The sequence below is a fragment of the Canis aureus genome, unplaced genomic scaffold (assembly GCF_053574225.1).
Source record: "Canis aureus isolate CA01 unplaced genomic scaffold, VMU_Caureus_v.1.0 ptg000087l_RagTag, whole genome shotgun sequence".
Classification (NCBI taxonomy): domain Eukaryota; kingdom Metazoa; phylum Chordata; class Mammalia; order Carnivora; family Canidae; genus Canis; species Canis aureus.
The window spans coordinates 223,314-242,310 of record NW_027554428.1 but is presented as its reverse complement, the minus strand read 5'-3'; the positions used below and the strand labels follow the sequence as shown (position 1 = coordinate 242,310).

The following is an 18,997-nucleotide window of genomic DNA, read 5'->3' as shown; positions in this document are numbered from 1 at the left end:
AAATCTTACTTGGTCTAGTGTATCATTCAAGGCCCTTATTTCTTTTTTTTAAATAATAAATTTATTTTTTTATTGGTGTTCAATTTGCCAACATACAGAATAACACCCAGTGCTCATCCCATCAAGTGCCCACCTTAGTGCCCGCCACCCAGTCACCCCCACCCCCCGCCCTCCTCCCCTTCCACCACCCCTAGTTCGTTTCCCAGAGTTAGGAGACTCCCATGTTCTGTCTCCCTTTCTGATATTTCCCACTTATTTTATCTCCTTTCCTCTTTATTCCACTTCACTATTATTTATATTCCCCAAATGAATGAGACCATATAGTGTTTGTCCTTCTCCGATTGACTTATTTCACTCAGCATAATACCCTACAGTTCCTTCCACGTCGAAGCAAATGGTGGGTGTTTGTCCTTTCTAACGGCTGAGTAATATTCCATTGTATACGTAAACCACATCTTCTTTATCCATTCATCTTTCGATGGACACCGAGGGTCCTTCCACAGTTTGGCTATTGTGGACCTTGCTGCTATCAACATCGAAGGCCCTTATTTCCTTGGTGATGTTCAGAATATCCGTCTTTTCCTAAAAGCACTGTGTTGAAAATTCTTACTATTCATGTATTATTATTATCTATGTATTTCTTTCCTTTGGTTATTAATTGATTGGTATACTTGGCAGCTCCCACATAAGGGGCATAAATATTCATGACTGTTAGGTCCTCTTGTTGGATACAGCCTTTATTATGACATAGTGTCCCTCTTCATCTCTTACTACAGTCTTTGGGATAAACTTTAAATTTATCGAATATGAAGATTGCTACCCCAGCTTTCCTTTGAGGACCATTTGAATGGTAAATGGTTCTCCAACCTTTTAGTTTCAGGCTGCAGCTGTCCTTACGTGTCAAATGAGTCTCTTGTAGACAGCAAATAGATGCGTCTTGCTTTTTATCCAGTCTGAAACCCTGCGTCTTTTGATGGGATCATTTAGCCTATTCACCTTCAGAGTAACTACTGAAAGCTATGAATGTAGTGTCATCGTAATACCTATTTAATCCCTGTTTTTATGGAATATTTCTTTGGGCTTCCTCTTTCTTTTACCGGGTCCCCCTTAACATTTCTTGCAGAGTTGGTTCGGTGGTCACATATTCTTTCAGTTTCTGCCTATCTTGGAAGCTTTTTATCTCTCCTTCTATTCTGAATGCGAGTCTGAATGCTGGATAAAATATTCTTGGCTGCATGGTCTTCTCATTTAGTACCCTGTGTATATAGACCCTTTCTGGCCTGCCAGGTGTCTGTGGAGAGGTTTGCTGTTAATCTGATCTTTCTTCCCAAATAAGTTAGAAATGTCTTGTCTCTTGCTGCTTTAAGGATTTACTCTTTATGTTTGGAATTTGCAGGTTTCACTATTAAATGTTGCGGTTGTAATTGACTTATTAATTTTTGGGGGGACCTATCTCCTGAATCTGAATGCCTGCTTCTCTCCCCAAATTAAGGCAGTTCTCAACTATGATTTGCTCAGATATGCTTTCTGGACCTCTGTCCCTCTCAGCGTTCTCTCGAATCCCAATTATTTGTAGATGCTTTCTTGTCAGGCTGTCATTTATTTCCCTTAGCCTTTCCTCATGGTCTCTTATTGTTTTTCTCTTTTTTTGTCAGCTTCCTTCCTTGCCTTGTCCTTCCTTCCTTTCTTGACTTGTCTTCTGTGTCACTCAACTCTTTTCTCCACCTCCTTAACCAAAGCAGTCAGGGCATCCAGTTTGGATTGCATTTCATTTAATTGATTTTCAATTTCGGCCTGATTAGTTCTAAATTCTGCAGTAACAAAGTCTCTGGATTCCTCCTTTATGCTTTTATTCCAGAGCCACCAGTCGCTTTATAATTGTGCTTCTGAATTGGCTTTCTGACATCAAATTGTAATCTATATTCTGTAACTCTGTGTGGGAGAGAGCACTGTTTCTGATTCTTTCTTTTTAGGTGAGTTCTTCCTTCTAGTCATTTTGATCAGTGCAGAGTGGCTGTACGACCCAGCTGAGTCAAACATGTCAACCACAACCTAAGTTTCACCCTAGGTGATTCTGGCGAGGTCAGAGACCAAAAAATGAAAACAAAGATCAGAACAAAATAAAACAAAAGATCCGCTAAAGTGAGAAACAAAATTTAAAACGACGTAGTGAAAATAAACGGTCAGGTATCCAAAGGAGAAGAAAAAAGAAAAAGAATGAAAGAAAAAAAATTAAGTGGAAAAAAAAAGAAAAAAAAAGGAGGAATACTGGGAGATAGTGGTGGTGAAGAAGTTGTAGTGAAGGGAAAATGTAGTCTACGAAAGGGGTCCTAGAAGTGATCCTCTTGGTTCTGAGTATATTAAGTTCTGTATGTTAGAAGATCCTCAGTCCCAAATGTATATAAACCAGCAATACTTGTAAAAGCCCCAGCATTGACCACCAAAACATAAACGAGATAAAAGAGGGGGGCAGAATGGGAATGAAGAGAGAATATAATCTCACAGAATGAATCATCACAGCATACCACTTGGTTCTGGGTGCATGCTGGTCATGTTTTAGAAGGTATTAATTTCCACCATTGTAGAACAAAATGAGTCAGAGAAAAAAAAACACACACACACAAAATGAAATCTCAAGTGTCTCCCCAAATTGAACTGAGTATTTTGATGGGACTCTAGAAGGGAAAAATATATCTAAGACGTGTAATTATAGTGATATGAAAGTCAAAAAGGACGAAACAAAAATGAAGAGGTGGTACAATGTTGTAGTTAAGGTGGGAAAAGAGAAAAAACTTTGTAAATTTTTAGTCTGATATAAAAACGCATTGTACTGGAAAAGGAAAAAAGGCGGTATATCTTCTAGTTCTATATCCTATAAATCCTTCGACTTCCCCTGGAGCTTTCCAGCTCTGCTTGGTCAAGAACTTGCTCTTCCCCTGTTCTTCCAGCTGGTCTTCTGGCAGAGGGGCCTGCTGTGCTGATTCTCAGATAAATGCATCTGGGGAAGCTGCCCTGCCCCCTGCCGGGTGCCAGTCTCAGTGGAAGCTGTTTATCCTGTGAGGCCCCTGTTCCCTGGCAGTGCTGCCTCTCCCAGGCACAGGGGGAAACGAGGAGGAAGACAACAATGGAGGTGGCCAGAATTCCAGCTCTGGAGTCAGCTTTCTGCAGTAACTAACACAGGCTCTCAGTGTGCAGTGGCCTGATCTGCACAGCTTGCAGGGCACCTGTTGGCAAGAGAGTCCTCTCTGTCCTGTGCCCTCCCTGCTTCTGCCTGTCCCAGGGGGAGTGCAGGATCGTGGGCTTTGTCTGCATGGTGCCCTGGGGTCCAGGGCCCTGTGCTGCTGGGATCGTGCTCCTGGTGGCAGGGCTCCCGAAGGCAGCAGGACACAGACACCTCCGTCTGGAGCTGCCCACCTAACCAACTGGCTTCTCCCAAATGCCCCTCCAGCTAAACACTCCAGCACTTTACCCAGATGGTCCACAGTTTGTGTTTTGCTTTCCCCCTAGGAGCCCCTCCTCTGAAAGTGACTTAGAAAATTGGAGTCTTCACTGCCCCTCCTGCCATTCTGCCCAATTGCCCTGCTAAACACTTTTCTGTCCAGAAAGAATCTGTGCGGATTTTTAAAGTTCCTCCTTCTCCAGGGTAGGGCTTTCCTGTCCTGGAGGCTTTTGCTGCCTGCCAGGCTTCAGCCCACCTCTTCTTGGTGCCCCTCCCCCACTTGATTCTTTTTTATTTTATTTTTTTCCACCTGCCTACCTTGCTAGAATTGAAAACTCTTCTCTTTGTAGTGTTCCAGCTGTTCTCCCTTTAAATGTCAGGTCGAATTTGGAGGTAGGTGTTCAGGATGATTTGAAAGTTATCTAAGTAAGTTGGTGGGGCCAGGTGATTTGAGGACCCCTGTTCTTCTGCCATCTTCAGGCCTGGCCTGGTTCCATACAAATTTTAGAATTATTTGTTCCTGCTCTGTGAAAAGTTATTTTGATACAGATTGCATTGAGTGTATAGATTGCTCTAGGTGGCATAGTAGACACTTTAACGATATTTATTCTTCCAGTCCACGAACATTTTCCATTTTTGCGTCTTCCTCAAGTTCCTTCAAGTACACAAGGGTTTTATAGTTTGCTGAATATATATCCTTTCTTTAAAAAAAGGTTTTATTTATTCATGAGAGACACACAGAGGCAGAGTCATAGGCAGAGGTAGAAACAGGCTCCCCATGGGAAGCCCAATGTGGTACTGGATCCTGGGCCTCCAGGATCACACCGAGTCCAAGACAGACTCTCAACCACTGAGCTATCCAGGCATCCCTGATATAGATCCTTATCTTCTTTGGTTAGGTTTATTCCTAGGTATCTTTGTTTTTGATGCAGTTGTCAATGGGATTCATTACTTGATTTCTCTTTTTTCTAATTAGTGTACAGAAGTGCAACTGATTTCTGTGCATTGATTGCATATCCTGCCACTTGTTATATTCCTGTATCAGTTTAAGCATTTTAAGGTGGAGTCTTTTGAGTTTTCCATTTAAAATAAGTTGTTGTCTGCTAAGATTGAGAGCTTGATTTCTTCTTTGCCAATTCAGATGCCTTTTATTTCTCTTTGTTGTCTGATTGCTGAGACTAGGAGCTTCCCTTACTGTGTTGAACAACCGTGGTGAAAGTGGATATCTCTGTCATATTCTTAACCTTAGAGGAAAAACTCTAGTTTTTCCCCACTGAGAATGATATTACCTTTCAGGTTTTTGTTGTTAGCTTCTATGATACAGACGTATATTTTATCTATCTCTGTACTGTGTCGAATTTTAATCAAGAAGGACTGCAGTACTTAGTCAAATGCCTTTGTTCTGCATCTACTGAGAGGACCGTATGGCTCTTGTCCTTTCTTTTATGGATGTAGTATATCACATTGATTGACTGATTTGTGAATGTTGAACCACCCTTGCAGCCCAGGAATAAATCCCACTTGGTCGTGGTGTCCATCCTTTTATTACTGCTTGATCCTGTTGTCTGTTAACTGGGTGAGAATTTTGGCATCACCCAGCGTTCATCAGGGATATAGTCTGTAATCCTCCTTCTTGGTTGGGTCTGTGTCTTTTGGGATCAAGATAATGCTGGCCTCATAGAATTTGGAAGTTTTCCTTCCATTTCTGTATTTTGAAATAGCTTCAGGACAGTACATATTAATTATTCTTCAGATTCCATTGGGAAGCCATACAGCCCTGAACCATTGTTTGTTGGGAGATTTTTGATGACTGTTTCAATTTCTTTGCTGGTAATGGGTCTGTTCAGTTTTTCTCTTTCTTCTTGTTTCTGTGTTGGTAGTTTATATGTTTCTAGGAATGCATCTGTTTCCCCAGATGGCCTAATTTTGTTGTATGTTCTTAAAATTGTTTGTATTTCCTTGGTGTTTATTGTGATTTCCTCCTGCATTCATGATTTTACTAATTTGGGCCCTTTCTCTTTTCTTTTGATAAGTGTAGTCAGGGATTTATCAGTCTTATTTTTTCAGTGAACCAGCTCTTAGTTTCATTGATTTGTTCTACTGGTTTTTTGGTTTATGTTTCATTGATTACTGCTCTATATGATTTCTCTTTTCCTGCTTGCTTTAGGCTTTATTTGCTGTTCTTTCTCCAGCTCCTTTAGGTATAAGGTTAGGATGTGTATTTAAGGCTGTTCTTTCTTGAGAAAGGCTTGTATTGCTGTGTACTTCCCTAGTAGGATTACCTTTTCTGCATCTCAAAGGTTTTGAACAGTTACGTTTTCATTTTCATGTTTCCATGAATTTTTAAATTCCTCATTAATTTCCTGGTTGACTAATTCATTCATTCCTTTTTTTCTTAATTGAAGTTCGATTTGCCAACATTCATTAGGATGCTTTTTCTAACATCCATGTATTTGAGTTCTTTCCAAGGTTTTTTTCTCATGATTGAGCTCAAGTGTCAAAGCATTGCCATTTGAAAATATGCAGGGAATTATCCCAATTTTTTGGTACCATTGAGACCTGATTTGTGACCCGTATGTGGCCTATTCTGGAGAATGCTGCATATGGACTTGAGAAGAATGTGAATTGTTACTTTAGGGTGAAATGCTCTAAATGTATCTGTGATTTTCATCTGGTCCAGTGTGTCATTCGAAGCCCCTTGTTTTGTTGTTGATCTTCTGCTTCGATCATCTGTTTGTTGCAGTTAAAGGGGTGTTGAAGTCCCCTACTATCATTGTATTATTATCACTGTGTTTTATCTTATTGTTGTGTTATATAATTGGATTCTCCCATGTTAAGGATGTAAGTATATAGAATTGTTAGATCTTTTTTTTAATATATGTTTTTAATATGTGTTTTAATTCCGATATAGTGTCCTTTCCTCATTCTTACTGCAGTCTTTGGTTGACAGTCTAATTTGTGGGCTATAAGGATTGCTACACTAGCTTTTCTTTTGATGTCCATTAGCATGATTTAAATGCTTTTCCACCTCCTCCTCTCAGTTTCAATCTGGAGTTTGTGTTTAGGTTTAAATGAGTTTCTTGCAGACAGCACAGGGATAGATCTTGATTTTTTATCCAGTCTGATACCCTGTGTCTTTTGATTGGGACAATTAGCCCATATACATGCAGAGTAACTGTTGAGTGATAGAAATTTGGTGCCATTGTATAACTTGTGAAGTCACTCTCTCTGTATATTGTCTCTGTTTTTTTCTGGTCTGTATTACTTTCAAACTCTATTTCTGCTGAGAGGATCTCATTATGTCTTGCAGGGTTGGTTTATGATCACAAATTCTTTTATATTTTGTTTGTCCTGGAAGGTCTTTACCTCTCCTTCTATTTTTTTATAATAAATTTATTTTTTATTGGTGTTCAATTTGCCAACATACAGAATAACACCCAGTGCTCATCCCGTCAAGTGCACCCCTCAGTGCCCACCACCCAGTCACCCCCACCCCCCGCCGTCCTCCCCTTCCACCACCCCTAGTTTGTTTCCCAGAGTTAGGAGTCTTTAGTTCTATCTCCCTTTCTGATACTTCCCACACATTTCTTCTCCCCTCCCTTATATTCCCTTTCACTATTATTTATATCCCCCAAATGAATGAGAACATACAATGTTTGTCCTTCTCCGATTGACTTACTTCACTCAGCATAATACCTTCCAGTTCAATGCACGTTGAAGCAAATGGTGGGTATTTCTCATTTCTAATGGCTGAGTAATATTCCATTGTATACATAAACCACATCTTTTTTATCTATTCATCTTTCAATGGACACTGAGGCTCCTTCCACAGTTTGGCTATTGTGGACATTGCTGCTAGAAACATCGGGGTGCAGGTGTCCCTCCCGGCATTTCATTGCATCTGTATCTTTGGGGTAAATCCCCAACAGTGCAATTGCTGGGTCGTTGGGCAGGTCTGTTTTTAACTCTTTGAGGAACATCCACAGTTTTCCAGAGTGGCTACACCATTTCACATTCCCGCCAACAGTGTATCAGGGTTCCCTTTTCTCCACATCCTCTCCAACATTTGTGGCTTCCTGCCTTGTTAATTTTCCCCGTTCTCATTGGTGTGAGGTGGTATCTCATTGTGGTTTTGATTTGTATTTCCCTGATGGCAAGTGATGCGGAGCATTTTCTCATGTGCTTGTTGGCCATGTCTGTGTCTTCCTCTGTGAGATTTCTGTTCATGTCTTTTGCCCATTTCATGATTGGGTTGTTTGTTTCCTTGGTGTTGAGTTTAATAAGTTCTTTATAGATCTTGGAAACTAGCCCTTTATCTGCTACGTCATTTGCAAATATTGCTTCCCATTCTGTAGGTTGTCTTTTCGTCTTGTTGACTGTATCCTTTGCTGTGCAAAAGCTTCTTATCTTGATGGAGTCCCAGTAGTTCATTTTGCTTTTCTTTCTTTTGCCTTCGTGGATGTATCTTGTAAGAAGTTACTGTGGCTGAGTTCAAAAAGGGTGTTCAAAAGGGTGTTGGATGCCAATTTATTTTCCCAGATTAGAGTAGTTCTCCTCTAGGAGTTTGATGGAATCTTGTCTCACATTTAGACCTTTCATCCATTTTGCGTTGATCTTTGTGTATGGTGAAAGAGAGTGGTCTAGTTTCATTCTTCTGCATGTGGATGTCCAATTTTCCCAGCACCATTTATTGAAGAGACTGTCTTTCTTCCAGTGGATAGTCTTTCCTCCTTTATCGAATATCAGTTGACCATAAAGTGGAGGGTCCACTTCTGGGTTCTATATTCTATTCCATTGATCTATGTGTCTGTTTTTGTGCCAGTACCACACTGTCTTGATGACCACAGCTTTGCAGTACAACTTGAAATCTGGCATTGTGATGCCCCCAGATATGGTTTTCTTTTTAAAAATTCCCCTGGCTATTTGGGGTCTTTCTGATTCCACACAAATCTGAAGATGGTTTCTTCCAACTATCTGAAGAAAGTCCATGGTATTTTGATAGGGATTGCAATAAACGTGTAAATTGCACTGGGTAACATTGACATTTTCACAATATTAATTCTGCCAATCCATGAGCATGGAATATTTTTCCATCTTTTTGTATCTTCTTCAATTTCTTTCAGAAGTGCTCTATAGCTTTTAGGGTATAGATCCTTTACCTCTTTTTAGGTTCATTCCTAGGTATCTTATGCCTTGGGTGCAATTGACAATGGGATTGACTCCTTAATTTCTCTTTCTTCAGTCTCATTGTTAGTGTATAGAAATGCCACTGATTTCTGGGCATTGATTTTGTATCCTGCCATGCTACCAAATTGCTGTAGGATTTCTAGCAATCTTGGGGTGGAGGCTTTGGGGTTTTCTATGTAGAGTATCATGTCATCGGCGAAGAGGGAGAGTTTGACTTCTTCTTTGCCAATTTGAATGCCTTTAATGTCCTTTCGTTGTCTGATTGCTGAGGCTAGGACTTCCAGTACTATGTTCAATAGCAGTGGTGAGAGTGGACATCACTGTCGTGTTCCTGATCTTAGGGGAAAGGCTCCCAGTGCTTCCCCATTGAGAATGATATTTGCTGTGGGCTTTTTGAAGATGGCTTTTAAGATGTCAAGGAATGTTCCCTCTATCCCTACACTCTGAAGAGTTTTGATCAGGAATGCATGCTGTATTTTGTCAAATGCTTTCTCTGCATCTAATGAGAGGATCATATGGTTCTTGGTTTTTCTCTTGCTGATATGATGAATCACATTGATTGTTTTACAAGTGCTGAACCAGCCTTGTGTCCCGGGAATAAATCGTTCTTGGTCATGGTGAATAATTTTCTTAAGGTACTGTTGGATCCTATTGGCTAGTATCTTGTTGAGAATTTTTGCATCCATGTTCTCTCCTTCTATTTTGAATGACATCCTAGCTGGATAAATATTCTTGGCTACATGTTCTTCTCATTCAGTATGCTGTATATGTCATGCCTGTCCTTTCTGGCCTGCCAGGTGTCTGTGGAGAGGTCTATTGCTAGCCTTATGTGTTTACCCTTGTAGGTTATCAATGTCTTATCCTGAGCTTCTTTCAGGATTTTCTCTGTCTCTGAAATTTGCCAGCTTCGCTATTCCATGTTGGGGTGCTGACCTTTTCTTAAAATTGATTTTGTCAGGGGGAGTTTTCTGTGCCTCCTGGACTTGGACGTCTATTTCTTTTCCCAGATTAGAGAAGTTCTCAGCTATAATTTGCTCCCCATACCTTCTGTCCCGTCTTTTTTCTCGAGGGTCCCAGTTATTTTAATATAGTTTTGTTTTATCACTTATCTTTTGAATTCACCCTTCCTGATCCAGTAGTTGCTCTTTTCTCAGCTTCTTTATTATTCATTGTTTTGTCTTCTATATCACTAATTCTCACTTCTGCCTCATTTTTCCTAGCAGTTAGAATCTACATTTTTCATTACATCTCTTTAATAGCCGTTTTGATTTTGACTTGATTAAATTGTAGTTTTATTTTTCTCCAGAAAAGGATTGTCTAATGTCTTCTCTGCCCTTTTCAAGCCTAGCTAGTATCTTAATAATTGTTATTCTGAACTCCAGTTCCGACATCTTACTTACATCCATATTGACTTAGGTCCCTGACAGTCAGTACTGCCTCTTGTTCTCTTTTTTGAGGTGAGTTTCTCCACCTGGTCATTTTGTCTGGAGCAGAATAGATGAACAGAAACAGAATTCTATTTATTTTTTTTTTAATTTTTATTTATTTATGATAGTCACAGAGAAAGAGAGAGAGAGAGGCAGAGACATAGGCAGAGGGAGAAGCAGGCTCCATGCACCGGGAGCCCGATGTGGGATTCGATCCTGGGTCTCCAGGATCGCGCCCTGGGCCAAAGGCAGGCGCTAAAACGCTGCGCCACCCAGGGATCCCCAGAAACAGAATTCTAAAATGACAACAATGACCTCATGTAAATAAACACTATAAACAAATTAGAAAGAGACCCAAAATCTAAGGGAAGTTTTTAAAAAAAAGAATATAATCAGACAAGTGAACAGAACAGAGCAATACACCGAATCCTGTGTATATTTTGGTGTCTTAGAAAACACATCCCAAAATAGTAAAGAAAGAAAAACTTGTAAAAATGAAATTAAATACAATGAAAGGATAGAATATAAGAGTTAAAAAAAAGATGTAAGAGTGTTGAAGTAAAGAAATTGAAAAGGAAAGAGAAAAAAATTAAAATTGAAAGAGTGAAGAATTATGGGGAAAAGGAACATGAATTCTACATGCTATATTCCTATCGTGCTGGGTTTTGCAGTTCTCAATGATTGGTAAACTTGGTCTTGATTGGATGTTCTTGCTGATAATCTTGGGAGGGCTCTGTTAGTTCTGAGTAGATTTGGACCACCCTTGCTAGGGGGCCAGGCTAAGTAAGCAGTTCTGAATTGGTGTAGGTGGCTTTTGTTTCTTGTGGGCTTTCCACGCAGCTTTAGAGGATGAGAGTGAAAATGGAGGCCTCCCCACCTCCAGCTTCCACTCCTCAGAGCACCCTCAGGGAAAATCAGTCAGTCACTCCTGTCTCCCTGATCTCTGTCCACACTCCTTACTCACCCACCCTGTGACCGAGCTCTTCTATCTCAGGCACGTGATCCCATTTCAAGTCTCCAAACACTGCAGACTTTAATGGTGTGCACCAGCAGGTCTCCTCTTGGGGACAATGGTTGTCTCCCTGGGGTGCTGGTGCTTGCTGGCCCCCTGCTTTCAAAGTGGTTGCTGGACCAGGTCCTCGTTCACTGTTCATGGCAGCAATGAACTGACAGCCCACTCATAGGTTTGCTGACTGCAGGCAGCTTCCCTGTTCCAGTGAATTCCACCTGGGGATTCTGCCACACTCAGGCACCTCTGTTCTTCCTGTGACCCCAGGGATCCTGAGACCACAGTGTCCCATCTAAGACACTGTCCCCATTCGCCACCTGAGCACGTTTCAGGCAACGATGTCTCCACCACAGCAGGGTTCTTGGAATTTTGCACTCCCCTGTATATCCCTTTCCAGCAGCTGGCTTCTCGAAGCTCCTCCGCTGCCCCCAGTTTATCTTTTAGTATATCGCCTCAGATTCACTTCTTTTCACCTCTTACCTTGTAGAAAGTGGTCACTTCACTATTTGTTGCAGCAATTCTTTTCTTAGATCTCCTTCTGAGTTCGCGGGTGTTTAGAATGATGTAATAGCTATCTAGCTGAATTCCTGGGAGCAGAAGAAACTAAGGTCCTCTATTCCCCCACCGTCTTGGACTGTCTCCGCCCTTTAGTACACAGGGCAGGTCTGTTAGCAAAGAACTATCTCAGCAGTTGCTTATCTCACAATTTCTTAATTTTCCTTCACTATTAAAGGATTCAGGTTCTTCTGGCTATAGAGCTTTTGGTGACAGTTTTTTCACCCAGCATTTTAATCATAGCTTTTAATGACTTTATTATTAGTGAAGATCTGTTGCACAGGATGAGTTGCTTTTCTCTCACTGCTTTTAAGACCATTTAAGCAGTTGAAGAGGAGATGATAGCACACTGTCTTATTTCACAACTTTTTTCAGTAAGCATCACTTTGGTTTTAGTAGGTTTCTCATTGTATTCCAGAATTCTGAAAATCTGATGCTGACAAGCTCTGGTAGCTTAATCATTTCTTTAATGCACAGAGATGAAATAAACCCTTTTGAGCCCAATTGCTTTCTTCTTTTTCAGATATTTTCTTCTATTTATTCCTGTGACTCTAATATACTCCTTACTTGATTTATTGTTTTGGCACCATAGACTTTCATTACTAATATGTTTCAAAATAGTTCTCCACTCAAATAATCAGTTTACCTTTATTTCTCTTGGCTTCATTTCTAGAGCACCTTACCTTTTATCTAGTGCTATCTTTTCCTTTTGATGTTTTCTGCATATTTTCTATCCTGCACATTTGCTATTCTCAGTCTTGTAACTGAAGTTAAATTTATGTTGTTTTACTTGCTATTTTTAATAATAATTATCATCACCATCTAAGGTAATTGTATTTTTCAGAAATTTGGTAACAGCATAGTTACTAATCCTGTGAAAGATAAAACAATGGTGCAAGAGCTTCTGGATTTTAAAGATAAGATCGATTTCATTATTGCAACTTCTTTTCTGAAGAATGAGAAGTTTATTGTTGCTATGAAAGACGCTTTTGAAACATTTATAAATAAAAGATCTAACAAGCCCGCCCAGCTTCTAGGTATGGTTTTCAATTTTATGAAATACGTACTTTATTCTTTATTGCATTTCATTTAAATATGTGACGGGAGTTCAGTTTGACCTCCTAATTCATCATAATTATAAGATTGACTATCAGTGATTATAATAAACTATTTTTCTCAGGTTTAGTTTTCACAAGGCATTGTTCATTTGTTTAATTAATAGTAACCTAGCACTTTAGAAACTTCTGTTCCTTTAGCTTGTTTTAAATTCAGCATTTTTTAAATCAGTAGATAAAACAAAAAATTATAGATAGGCCTACTTCTTTTTCTCGTTCTTATTTATTTCTTATAAAATAAACGAAAGCTTTTCTTACAAGAAACCTAATGATTTTATATTTTAAGGTAATTTTTTTATTGACATGCTTTCTGAAAGTTGAAACAAAATGTCAAATTGATATTCTCTTGTTCTTTGAAATGAATAAATCACTTAATCTTTAAGATTTGGGGATTGATATAATCTGTTTTATATAACACGTTACTTTTTTGCGATTTTTAAAAACAGATTGGGGACATGGGACTATATCGTATGAAGAAATGGCTACAACATTTGGACATTGAGGTTATAGAAATATTAAAAGCACTTAGAAGAAATATTTATTTCTCGTATTTTCCTTCCATTTCTCTGTCCATCAGCTCAATTATTGGTTTTCTGTTTTATGAAAATGCGCCTTGCTCTGGAGGAAAATACTTATTTGAAAGGAAATTTTTTTTTTGTTTGTAGTATATATTTGAAAATGTAGCATTACTTAGAAAGTTATTTTTTACATTTTAGCAAAGTATGTGGATTCAAAACTTCGTGCAGGTAACAAAGAAGCTACAGATGAAGAACTTGAAGAATTACTAGATAAAGTAATAGTTTTATTTAGGTTCATTAATGGTGAGTAGACTGGTTTAAAATGTGTATTTAAAAGTTTGGAACAGGGCGCCTGGGTGGCTCAGTCAGTTAAGTGTCTGCCTTCAGCTCAAGTCATGATCCTAGGATCCTGGGATGGAGCCCTGCATTGGACTCCTTGCTGGAATGGGGAGCCTGGTTCTCCTTCTGCTTCTGCCTGTTGCTCCCCCTGCTTGTGTTTTCTGGCTGTATCTCTCATGCCTACTCTCTCTCTCAAATAAATAAATTCTTTTAAAAATAGTGTTTAAAACAATAATAGCATTTGTAGAAGAAATTAAAGAATTATGTGCAAATCCCAACATAAATTGCAATTGAATAGTTTTTATGGTTCTAAAACTGGTAAGTTAAAACAGTTTACAATTTAGTAATGGTAAGTATGTTCACATTGTTGGGCAGCCATCACAATTACCTGGCTTTTAACTTTTTAATCATAAACTAACTCCCTGCAAATTAAGCAGTCATTCATCATTACTTTCTTGCTTTCAGTTTCTGGCAACCAATAATTTGACTGTTCATGATGTGGATGTATGTATTTTCAGATATTTTATATACATATAATCACATTAACGTGTGACCGTTTAGTTTCACTTGCTGTTAATATTTACATGATTTTCAAATATTATTGGATATAGCATGTCATTTCATTGGTATCTGGTATTATCATTTTGCATTTTCCAAGTCTAACATTCAGGTGCTTTTCCTTAAAACAGGAAAAGATGTTTTCAAAGCCTTCTACAAAAAAGATTTAGCCAGACGTCTCTTGCTTGGTAAGAGTGCTTCAGTTGATGCAGAAAAATCAATGCTGTCCAAACTGAAACAAGGTGTGTATCTTGACATGTATATTGTTTATTTTAGTCTTTTTTTTTTGGTTCTGTGTTTCATGAATCTGCATGGAGAACAATGATTTCCTTTCAGTGTTGGTCGTGATCTCCTTTTCGTTCATGATTTTACTTACTTAGGTCCTTTCTCTTTTCTTTTGATAAGTTTAGCTAGAAGTTTATCAATTTCATTTCTTGTTTTAAGGAACCAGCTCTGACTTTGTTGTCCTTTCTACCTTTTCTCTTGTTTCTGTATCATTTATTTCTGCTCTAATATTTACTATTTCCCTTCTGCTGGATTTAAGCTTTATTTGCTGTTCTTTTTCTAAATCCTTTAGGTGCAAGGTGAGATTGTGCATTTGAGACTTTTCTTCTTTCTTAAGACAGGCCTGAATTGCTATCTACTTCCCTCTTAGGACTGCCTTTGCTGCATTGCAGATGTTTTGGACTCTCATATTCTCATTTTCATTTGTTTCTATGTATTTTTCAATTTTTTCTTTAATATCGAGTTAACCCATTCATTATTTAGGAGGATGTTCATTACCCTCCTTGTATTTGTCATCTTTCCAATTTTTTTCTTGTGGTTGACTCCAAGTTTCACAGCATTGTGGCTGAAAATATATATGGTATGATTTCAAACTTTTGTACTTGAACGGGGGCGATTTGTGATCCAGTATGTGATCTATTCTTGAAAATATTCCATGTGCACCTGAGAAGAATGTGTATTCTCTTGCAATAGGAATGCTCTGAATATGTCTGTTGACTACATCCCGTCCAAGGTGTAATTCAAAGCTCTCAGACTTTGTTGATCTCTTGCTTTGATGATCTGTCCATTGTGAGTGGGATATAAAGTCCCCTACTGTATTATTATTATTGTATTATTATCAGTCATTAAGTTTATGTTTGTGATTAACTGATTTGTATATGTGGCTGTTCCCATGTTGAACACAAAAATATTTGCAATTGTTAGATCCTCTTCATGGATACTTAAGATGTACTACCATTCTTCATCTGTCAGTTTTTGTTTTAAAATCCAGTTTGCCTGATGGAAAAGATGAGTACTTTAGCTTCCTTTTGAAAACCATTAAATTCCTTCCTTTTAATCTGCAGGTGTCTTTGGATCTAAAATGACTCTCTTGTAGGCGCCATATAGATGGGTCTTATTTTTCTTTTTTAATCCATTGTGACATCTTATGTCTTTTGATTGAAATATTTAGCCTACTTAGATTCTGAATGATTATTGATAGATACGAATTTAGTGCCCTTTTGTTACCTGTGGATTTGGTGTTTCTAATGATATTCTTTCTTGTTTTGGCTTTTTTTTTCTCCACTCAAGGATTCCCCTGTGAATTTCTTGCAGGGTTGGTTTAGTGGTTATGAACTCCTATCGTTTTTTTTTTTTTTTTTTTTTCCTGGAAAACTCTTTATCTCTACTTTTATTCTGAATGACAGTGTTGTGGGAAAACTTGCGTTTTTCCACCTTTAGTATGTTGTGTGTATTTGCCACTTTCTTCTGGTCTGTAATATTTCTGTGGAGAGATCTACTGCAAACCTGATTTTTTCAGTGTCTTGCCTTATCGGTTAGGTATTTCTTTTCCCTTTTGCTTCTGGATTATCTCTGTATTTTGCAAAGTTTACTATAAAAAGTGTTGGTGTTGTACATTGTTTGTTGAATTTGATGGGATTTCTCTGTGCTTCCTGGATTTGGATGTCTGTTTCATTACCCAGGTTAGGGCAGTTCTCAGCTGTACATTGATGAAATTAATATTTTTTTAAAGATTTTATTTATTTAATCATGAGAGGGAAAGGGGAAGAGGGGGAGAAGAGAAAAGGGAGAGAATCCGGCTCCATCCCGGATCTCCAGGATCACACCCTGGGCTGAAGGCGGCACCAAACCACTGAGCCACTGAGGTTGCCTGATGAAATTAATATTCTGCCCCTTTTCCACTCTTTTTCTTCTGGGACTCCTCTATGAAATGGATCTTGGTGGTATCATTTTAAAGTTAAACCTTTTGTTTTCATTGTTTTATCTCTCTAGGAAGGGACTCTCTGGTGTCTTCCATGCTTTTCTCAAGCCCAGCTAGTACCCTTATGATTGTTTTAAATTCTTGCTCAGGCATGTTACTCACACATGTTTTGATTAGATCCCTGGCTGTGGAGTCTTACTGTTCTTTCCTTTGGTGTGAAATCCTCCATCTTGCCATTTTGTCTAGGCCACTCCGTGTTTGTGTGTGTGTGTGTGTGTGTGTGTGTGTGTGTGTGTGGAAGTCTGTTACATTCTTAGTACTGAAAGTTATCGTGATATATTAACTTAATAGTAGTAATAATCCATTAATAATTAATAGTACTATGTTAAGAAGAGTCTTATACTATCTTAGACTTCATGCTTTAGGAAATGTTTCATAATGTGTACCGTGCTGTTGTGTATTGGCTGCCCCTACCTTCAGGTCAGTCCTTCGCAGAATTTCTCTTCACCTACAGTGGGGAGTATTTGGACCTTGTCCAGTGTGTGGCAGTCTTAAGAGGTGAGTTTTGGTCTGGTTGTTAAAAGAGGCTAGATCTTATTTCCAATAGAGTTGACCCCTTGCAGCAGTCTGTGATCAGTAGTCTTGGTCCTTGTAAGGGTTTTTTTTTCTCATCTTCTGTTTGAGGTCTTGCCTTGTTGGTTCTCATGCAGACAATCTGAGGAAAAATGAAACTGCAGAGCACATGGTGGTGGGGCTTGTAAGTGGATCCATCCTCCACTGGAGTGCTGTATTGCTCAAGAGAGTAGATCAGTATTGATGGGTAAGGGAAATGGTGTCACCCCACTCTCTCATCCCTGGAGCAGATGTTACCTGCCACTCCTCATCCCTTAGAGAAAAGCAAACATTCTTCCCTCTTGTGTCCCAGATTTCCATCAGATTCTTGCCTTCACTCTATGCCATAGCTATATACCTGTCAGGCAGCATTTTCTTCCTGTGTTTTATCTCAAGTGTGGGCCTGAGTTTTATAACTCCAAATTTAGGGATCTGGCACAGTGTGGACCTCCATTTACTCTTAGGACAGGGCACTGGCTCAAAGTTTATGGTACATAAAAAAGCCATTACCAGAGAATTATAGACCAGTATCCCTAATGATGCAGAAATTCTCACAAGGTAGTAACTAATCAGATGAAATGGTTACATTTAAAGTATTACTTACCATGACCAAGTGGGATTTATTCCTGGGCTACCAGGATGGTTCAGCATCTGCAAATCAATCAACACGGTACAGCACATTAATAAAAGAAAGGACAAGAACCTTATGATCCTCTCAACTGATACAGAAAAAACATTAGGTAAAACAACATCCTTTCTTGATAAAAGCCTTCAACAATGTAGGGATAGAGGGAACATACCTCAACATCATAAAGGCCATATATGAAAGACCCACAAGTAATATCATCCTTAGTGGGGAAAACAGACCTTTTGTGCTAAGGAAAAGGACAGACACATCACAGGGATGCCCACTCTCTGCAGTGTTGTTTAACATAGTAAGGGAAGTTCTTAGCCTCAACAATCAGACAACAACACATATCAGGGGAATCAAATGGAGAACCCAGAAAAGGCCCCTCAACTCCATGGTCAACTAATATTTGACAAAGCTGGAAAGAATATCCACTGGAAAGAGGACAGTCTCTTCAATAAATGGTGCTGGGAAAATTGGACAGCCATGTGCAGAAGAATGAAACTAGACCACTCTCTTACACCCTACACAAAGATCAACTCAAAATGGATGAAAGATCTAAATGTGAGACAAGATTCCATCAGAATCCTAGAGGAGAACGCAGGCAAAACCCTTTTTGAACTCGACCACAGCAACTTCTTGCAAGATACATCCATGAAGGCAAGAGAAACAAAAGCAAAAATGAATTATTGAGACTTCATCAAGATAAAAAGCTTCTGCACAGCCAAAGAAACAACACACAAAACTAAAGGACAACCTACAGAAAGGGAGAAGATATTTGCAAATAACGTATCAGATAAAGGGCTAGTATCTAAGATCTATAAAGAACTTACTAAACTCGATGGCGAAGAAACAAACAATCCAGTCATGAAAAGAGCAGAAGGCATGAACATTTATTTCTTCATAGAAAACCTACACGTGGCCAACAAGCACATGAGAAAATGCTCCACATCACCTGCCATCAGGGAAATACAAATCAAAACCACAATGAGATACCACCTCACACCAGTGAGAATGGCGAAAATTAACAAGACAGGAAACCACAAGTGTTGGAGAGGATGTGGAGAAAGGGGATCTCTCCTGCACTGCTGGTGGAAATGTGAACTGGTACAGTCACTTTGGAAAACTGTGTGGAGGTTCCTCAAAGAGTTAAAGACAGACCTGCCCTATGACCCAACAATTGCACTGCTGGGGATTTACCCCAGATGCAGTGAAAAACATGCACCCCAATGTTTATAGCAGCAATGTCCACAATAGCCAAACTGTGGAAAGAGCCTTGTTGTCAATCAAAAGATGAATGGATAAAGAAGATGTGGTCTATGTATACAATGGAATATTCCCCAGCCATTAGAAACAACAAATACCCATTTGCTTCAAAACGTGGGTGGAACTGGATGGTATTTT

At 39.0% G+C, this 18,997-nt stretch overlaps 1 protein-coding gene across 6 annotated transcripts in view; it reads left to right on the top strand.

Annotated features, from left to right (window-relative positions):
* LOC144309582 (cullin-4B-like) overlaps nucleotides 1-18,997 on the top strand; it is a 72,868-nt gene that overhangs the window by 29,403 nt on the left and 24,468 nt on the right. For 4 of the 6 annotated variants that reach the window (XM_077890667.1, XM_077890663.1, XM_077890665.1 and 1 more), the window contains 3 exons: nucleotides 12,462-12,654; nucleotides 13,449-13,553; nucleotides 14,279-14,389. In XM_077890667.1, coding sequence (XP_077746793.1) covers nucleotides 12,462-12,654; nucleotides 13,449-13,553; nucleotides 14,279-14,389 — 409 coding nt within the window. The remainder of the gene's footprint in view (nucleotides 1-12,461; nucleotides 12,655-13,448; nucleotides 13,554-14,278; nucleotides 14,390-18,997) is intronic. The other 2 variants (XM_077890666.1, XM_077890668.1) reach the window with 2 other exon arrangements.